This window comes from Bufo gargarizans, unplaced genomic scaffold, assembly GCF_014858855.1.
Source record: "Bufo gargarizans isolate SCDJY-AF-19 unplaced genomic scaffold, ASM1485885v1 original_scaffold_2192_pilon, whole genome shotgun sequence".
Lineage (NCBI taxonomy): Eukaryota > Metazoa > Chordata > Amphibia > Anura > Bufonidae > Bufo > Bufo gargarizans.
Window position 1 is genome coordinate 37637 of NW_025334680.1, and position 7924 is coordinate 45560.

Here is a 7924-nt window from a genome sequence, read left to right on the forward strand (position 1 = left end):
AGAATCCTTAACTACATAATGATGAAGCTTTATTACTGCACCGGCCCTTTCATGCAAATGCTGGGATTTGTAGTACTACACGGAGAGCAGGGATTATGTTACACAACCACCGGCGGGCGTACTGGTCACGTGACGTGCGCAGTCAGCGGCTTCTCCTATCAGCGCCTCTCAGCCACTTCCGGCTTCCAAATGTCAGTCACAGAAGGCTAGCTCTGTGATTGGTCGAAGGGACATAAGCACGTCTACCACAGACCCGCCCCCTCACCATGTGGTGGGAGGAGCTTGTGTGTGTGTGACTGGAGGGAGCAGAGACCCGACAGCGGGTGAGTGACCCGAAATATACCCGAGAGAGTGACCCGAAATGTACCTGAGAGAGTGACCCGAACCCTGAGAGAGTGACCCGAACCCCGAGAGAGTGACCCGAACCCCGAGAGAGTGACCCGAAATGTACCTGAGAGAGTGACCCGAACCCCGAGAGAGTGACCCGAACCCCGAGAGAGTGACCCGAAATGTACCTGACAGAGTGACCCGAACCCCGAGAGAGTGACCCGAAATGTACCCGAGAGAGTGACCCGAAATATACCCGAGAGAGTGACCCGAAATATACCCGAGAGAGTGACCCGAACCCCGAGAGAGTGACCCGAACCCCGAGAGAGTGACCCGAACCCTGAGAGAGTGACCCGAACCCCGAGAGAGTGACCCGAACCCCGAGAGAGTGACCCGAAATATACCCGAGAGAGTGACCCGAACCCCGAGAGAGTGACCCGAAATGTACCCGAGAGAGTGACCCGAAATATACCCGAGAGAGTGACCCGAACCCCGCGAGAGTGACCCGAACCCCGAGAGAGTGACCCGAACCCCGAGAGAGTGACCCGAACCCCGCGAGAGTGACCCGAAATATACCTGAGAGGCCAGTCACGTGTTCTGCAGATTATTACACCTCTGACCTCTCTAGAGATCTGCAGAACATCGCTCTCTACCTCCTGACAGATACATGGTGATAGATCCTGCAGATTATTACACCTCTGACCTCTAGAGATCTGCAGAACATCGCTCTCTACCTCCTGACAGATACATGGTGATAGATCCTGCAGATTATTACACCTCTGACCTCTAGAGATCTGCAGAACATCGCTCTGTCCTCTCTACCTCCTGACAGATACATGGTGATAGATCCTGCAGATTATTACACCTCTGACCTCTAGAGATCTGCAGAACATCGCTCTGTCCTCTCTACCTCCTGACAGATACAGTGATATATCCTGCAGACTATTACACCTCTGACCTCTAGAGATCTGCAGAACATCGCTCTGTCCTCTCTACCTCCTGACAGATACATGGTGATAGATCCTGCAGATTATTACACCTCTGACCTCTAGAGATCTGCAGAACATTGCTCTGTCCTCTCTACCTCCTGACAGATACATGGTGATAGATCCTGCAGATTATTACACCTCTGACCTCTAGAGATCTGCAGAACATCGCTCTGTCCTCTCTACCTCCTGACAGATACATGGTGATAGATCCTGCAGATTATTACACCTCTGACCTCTAGAGATCTGCAGAACATTGCTCTGTCCTCTCTACCTCCTGACAGATACATAGTGATAGATCCTGAAGAGTATTACACCTCTGACCTCTCTAGAGATCTGCAGAACATCGCTCTGTCCTCTCTACCTCCTGACAGATACACAGTGATAGATCCTGCAGATTATTACACCTCTGACCTCTAGAGATCTGCAGAACATTGCTCTGTCCTCTCTACCTCCTGACAGATACACAGTGATAGATCCTGCAGACTATTACACCTCTGACCTCTAGAGATCTGCAGAACATCGCTCTGTCCTCTCTACCTCCTGACAGATACACAGTGATAGATCCTGCAGATTATTACACCCCTGACCTCTCTAGATATCTGCAGAACATCGCTCTGTCCTCTCTACCTCCTGACAGATACACAGTGATAGATCCTGCAGATTATTACACCCCTGACCTCTCTAGAGATCTGAAGAACATCGCTCTGTCCTCTCTACCTCCTGACAGATACACAGTGATGTATCCTGCAGACTATTACACCACTGACCTCTAGAGATCTGCAGAACATCGCTCTGTCCTCTCTACCTCCTGACAGATACACAGTGATAGATCCTGCAGATTATTACACCCCTGACCTCTCTAGAGATCTGAAGAACATCGCTCTGTCCTCTCTACCTCCTGACAGATACAGTGATGTATCCTGCAGACTATTACACCACTGACCTCTAGAGATCTGCAGAACATCGCTCTGTCCTCTCTACCTCCTGACAGATACACAGTGATAGATCCTGCAGATTATTACACCACTGACCTCTCTAGAGATCTGCAGAACATCGCTCTGTTCCCTCTACCTCCTGACAGATACATAGTGATAGATCCTGCAGACTATTACACCTCTGACCTCTAGAGATCTGCAGAACATCGCTCTGTCCTCTCTACCTCCTGACAGATACACAGTGATAGATCCTGCAGATTATTACACCACTGACCTCTAGAGATCTGCAGAACATCGCTCTGTCCTCTCTACCTCCTGACAGATACAGTTATAGATCCTGCAGATTATTACACCACTGACCTCTAGAGATCTGCAGAACATCGCTCTGTCCTCTCTACCTCCTGACAGATACACAGTGATAGATCCTGCAGATTATTACACCACTGACCTCTCTAGAGATCTGCAGAACATCGCTCTGTCCTCTCTACCTCCTGACAGATACACAGTGATATATCCTGCAGATTATTACACCTCTGACCTCTCTAGAGATCTGCAGAACATCGCTCTGTCCTCTCTACCTCCTGACAGATACACAGTGATATATCCCGCAGATTATTACACCTCTGACCTCTCTAGAGATCTGCAGAACATCGCTCTGTCCTCTCTACCTCCTGACAGATACACAGTGATAGATCCTGCAGACTATTTCACTTCTTGTTATTTCCCCAGGATCGGCAGATTTCCGGATGCAGCGGTCGGTGGTGGTCGTAGGGGGCGGGATCAGCGGGTTGAGCGCCTGCTATCACCTGGTTAGAGATGGCGGGGTGTCTAAGGTACGTTTGCTCAGGGGCGGTCACCCTCCGCAGCCTCGCCCCCCCACTGACTGTCAGTTTTGCGCTGTAGGTGACATTACTGGAGGGCAGCGGCCGGCTGGGTGGGTGGATGCGCTCCACACGGACTGAGGATGGCGCTGTGTTTGAGCACGGCCCCCGCGGTATGCGCCCCGCAGGACTGGTGGGGAAGAACACACTGTGCATGGTGAGTACTCTGATCGCCCTACTGGGGATGCAGACAATATGGCGGCCGTGAGAGCGCCCGCGTGACAGCACCCAGGTGAGAGCGCCCGCGTGGCAGCACCCAGGTGAGAGCGCCTGCGTGACAGCACCCAGGTGAGAGCGCCTGCGTGGCAGCACCCAGGTGAGAGCGCCCGCGTGGCAGCACCCAGGTGAGAGCGCCCACGTGACGTCCCGCTATTCTTCACCCTGCAGATCTCAGAGCTGGGATTAGAAGGAGATCTTCTCCCCGTACCGAGGAGTCACCCGGCCGCCAAAAACCGCTACCTTTATGTCAACAAATCCCTGCACAAGATGCCATCGAGCCTAGGGTGAGCGCCCCTCAGTGGCCAGGCTGAGAATACGTTCCTGCACCTCCTCATAGCAAATCCTGCATTAACCCCTTCATGTTATTCAGGGGCGTCCTGCGTACCATCCCCCCATTCACAAGACCTCTGTTCTTATGTGGACTCCGGGACCTGACAGCTCCACGCGGAACAGCGGAGGACGAGAGCGTCCATGATTTCTTCTCACGCCGGTTTGGAAAAGAGGTGACAACCTGGTACATAGGAGGCGGTATTATAGCAGTTATATTCTTGTACATAGGAGGCAGTATTATAGTAGTTATATTCTTGTACATAGGAGGCAGTATTATAGTAGTTATATTCTTGTACATAGGAGCAGTATTATAGTAGTTATATTCTTGTACATAGGAGCAGTATTATAGTAGTTATATTCTTGTACATAGGAGCAGTATTATAGTAGTTATATTCTTGTACATAGGAGCAGTATTATAGTAGTTATATTCTTGTACATAGGAGCAGTATTATAGTAGTTATATTCTTGTACATAGGAACGTATTATAGTAGTTATATCTTTGTACATAGGAGGCAGTATTATAGTAGTTATATTCTTGTACATAGGAGCAGTAATTATAGTAGTTATATTCTTGTACACAGGAGCAGTATTATAGTAGTTATAGTCTTGTACATAGGAGGCAGTATTATAGTAAGTTATATTCTTGTAACATAGGAGCAGTATTATAGTATTATATGCTTGTACATAGGAGCAGTATTATAGCAGTTATATTCTTGTACATAGGAGGCAGTAGTTATTAGTAGTTATATTCTTGTACATAGGAGGCAGTATTATAGTAGTTATATTCTTGTACATAGGAGCGTATTATAGCAGTTATATCTTGTACATAGGAGCAGTATTATAGTAGTTATATCCTTGTACATAGGAGGCAGTATATAGTAGTTATATTCTTCTACATAGGAGGCAGTATTATAGTAGTATATTCCTGTAACATAGGAGCAGTATTATAGTAGTTATATTCTTGTACATAGGAGGCAGTATTATAGAGTTATATTCTGTACATAGGAGGCAGTATTATAGCAGTTATATTCTTGTACATAGGAGCAGTATTATAGCAGTTATATTCTTGTACATAGGAGGTATTATAGTAGTTATATTCTTGTACATAGGAGCAGTATTATAGTAGTTATATTCTTGTACATAGGAGGCAGTATTATAGTAGTTATATTCTTGTACATAGGAGGCAGTATTATAGTAGTTATATTCTTGTACATAGGCAGTATTATAGTAGTTATATTCTTGTACATAGGAGCAGTATTATAGTAGTTATATTCTTGTACATAGGAGCAGTATTATAGTAGTTATATTCTTGTACATAGGAGCAGTATTAGTAGTTATATTCTTGTACATAGGAGCAGTATTATAGTAGTTATATTCTTGTACATAGGAGCAGTATTATAGTAGTTATATTCTTGTACATAGGAGCAGTATTATAGTAGTTATATTCTTGTACATAGGAGCAGTATTATAGTTATATTCTGTATAGGAGCAGTATTATAGTAGTTATATTCTGTACATAGGAGCAGTATTATAGTAGTTATATTCTTGTACATAGGAGCAGTATTATAGTAGTTATATTCTTGTACATAGGAGCAGTATTATAGTAGTTATATTCTTGTACATAGGAGCAGTATTATAGTAGTTATATTCTTGTACATAGGAGCAGTATTATAGTAGTTATATTCTTGTACATAGGAGCAGTATTATAGTAGTTATATTCTTGTACATAGGAGCAGTATTATAGTAGTTATATTCTTGTACATAGGAGCAGTATTATAGTAGTTATATTCTTGTACATAGGAGCGAGTATTATAGTAGTTATATTCTTGTACATAGGAGCAGTATTATAGTAGTTATATTCTTGTACATAGGAGCAGTATTATAGTATATTCTTGTACATAGGAGCAGTATTATAGTAGTTATATCTTGTACATAGGAGCAGTATTATAGTAGTTATATTCTTGTACATAGGAGCAGTATTATAGTTATATTCTTGTACATAGGAGCAGTATTATAGGTTATATTCTTGTACATAGGAGCAGTATTATAGTAGTTATATTCTGTACATAGGAGCAGTATTATAGTAGTTATATTCTTGTACATAGGAGCAGTATTATAGTAGTTATATTCTTGTACATAGGAGCAGTATTATAGTAGTTTATTCTTGTACATAGGAGCAGTATTATAGTAGTTATATTCTTGTACATAGGAGCAGTATTATAGTAGTTATATTCTTGTACATAGGAGCAGTATTATAGTAGTTATATCTTGTACATAGGAGCAGTATTATAGTAGTTATATCTTGTACATAGGAGCAGTATTATAGTAGTTATATTCTTGTACATAGGAGCAGTATTATAGTTATATTCTTGTACATAGGAGGCAGTATTATAGTTATATTCTTGTACATAGGAGCAGTATTATAGTAGTTATATTCTTGTACATAGGAGCAGTATTATAGTAGTTATATTCTTGTACATAGGAGCAGTATTATATAGTTATATTCTTGTACATAGGAGCAGTATTATAGTAGTTATATTCTTGTACATAGGAGGCAGTATTATAGTAGTTATATTCTTGTATAGGAGCAGTATTATAGTAGTTATATTCTTGTACATAGGAGCAGTATTAGTAGTTATATTCTTGTACATAGGAGCAGTATTATAGTAGTTATATTCTTGTACATAGGAGGCAGTATTATAGAGTTATATTCTTGTACATAGGAGCAGTATTATAGTAGTTATATTCTTGTACATAGGAGCAGTATTATAGTAGTTATATTCTTGTACATAGGAGCAGTATTATAGTAGTTATACTTGTACATAGGAGCAGTATTATAGTAGTTATATTCTGTACATAGGAGCAGTATTATAGTAGTTATATTCTTGTACATAGGAGCAGTATTATAGTAGTTATATTCTTGTACATAGGAGCAGTATTATAGTAGTTATATTCTTGTACATAGGAGCAGTATTATAGTAGTTATATTCTTGTACATAGGAGCAGTATTATAGTAGTTATATTCTTGTACATAGGAGCAGTATTATAGTAGTTATATTCTTGTACATAGGAGCAGTATTATAGTAGTTATATTCTTGTACATAGGAGCAGTATTATAGTAGTTATATTCTTGTACATAGGAGGCAGTATTATAGTAGTTATATTCTTGTACATAGGAGCAGTATTATAGTAGTTATATTCTTGTACATAGGAGCAGTATTATAGTAGTTATATTCTTGTACATAGGAGCAGTATTATAGTAGTTATATTCTTGTACATAGGAGCAGTATTATAGTAGTTATATTCTTGTACATAGGAGCAGTATTATAGTAGTTATATTCTTGTACATAGCAGTATTATAGTTAGTCTTGTACATAGGAGCAGTATTATAGTAGTTATATTCTTGTACATAGGAGGCAGTATTATAGTAGTTATATTCTTGTACATAGGAGCAGTATTATAGTAGTTATATTCTTGTACATAGGCAGTATTATAGTAGTTATATTCTTGTACATAGGAGCAGTATTATAGTAGTTATATTCTTGTACATAGGAGCAGTATTATAGTAGTTATATTCTTGTACATAGGAGCAGTATTATAGTAGTTATATTCTTGTACATAGGAGCAGTATTATAGTAGTTATATTCTTGTACATAGGAGCAGTATTATAGTAGTTATATTCTTGTACATAGGAGCAGTATTATAGTAGTTATATTCTTGTACATAGGAGGCAGTATTATAGTAGTTATATTCTTGTACATAGGAGCAGTATTATAGTAGTTTATTCTTGTACATAGGAGCAGTATTATAGTAGTTATATTCTTGTACATAGGAGGCAGTATTATAGGTTATATTCTTGTACATAGGAGCAGTATTATAGTAGTTTATTCTTGTACATAGGAGCAGTATTATAGTAGTTATATTCTTGTACATAGGAGCAGTATTATAGTAGTTATATTCTTGTACATAGGCAGTATTATAGTAGTTATATTCTTGTACATAGGAGCAGTATTATAGTAGTTATATTCTGTATAGGAGGCAGTATTATAGTAGTTATTTCTGTACATAGGAGCAGTATTATAGTAGTTATATTCTTGTACATAGGAGCAGTATTATAGTAGTTATATTCTTGTAGGAGCAGTATTATAGTAGTTATATTCTGTACATAGGAGCAGTATTATAGTTATTTCTTGTACATAGGAGCAGTATTATAGTTATATTCTTGTACATAGGAGCAGTATTA

The 7924-nt window shown here is 40.5% G+C and overlaps 1 protein-coding gene across 1 annotated transcript; it reads left to right on the forward strand.

Annotated features, from left to right (window-relative positions):
- Nucleotides 1–251: 251 nt before the first annotated feature.
- PPOX (protoporphyrinogen oxidase) lies at nucleotides 252–3865 on the forward strand (the record flags this gene model as incomplete). Its single annotated transcript, XM_044274982.1, has 5 exons — nucleotides 252–323; nucleotides 2981–3084; nucleotides 3155–3289; nucleotides 3520–3635; nucleotides 3722–3865. Coding segments are annotated over exons 2-5 (482 nt in total), but the record flags the coding sequence as incomplete, so codon positions are not given.
- Nucleotides 3866–7924: the final 4059 nt, after the last annotated feature.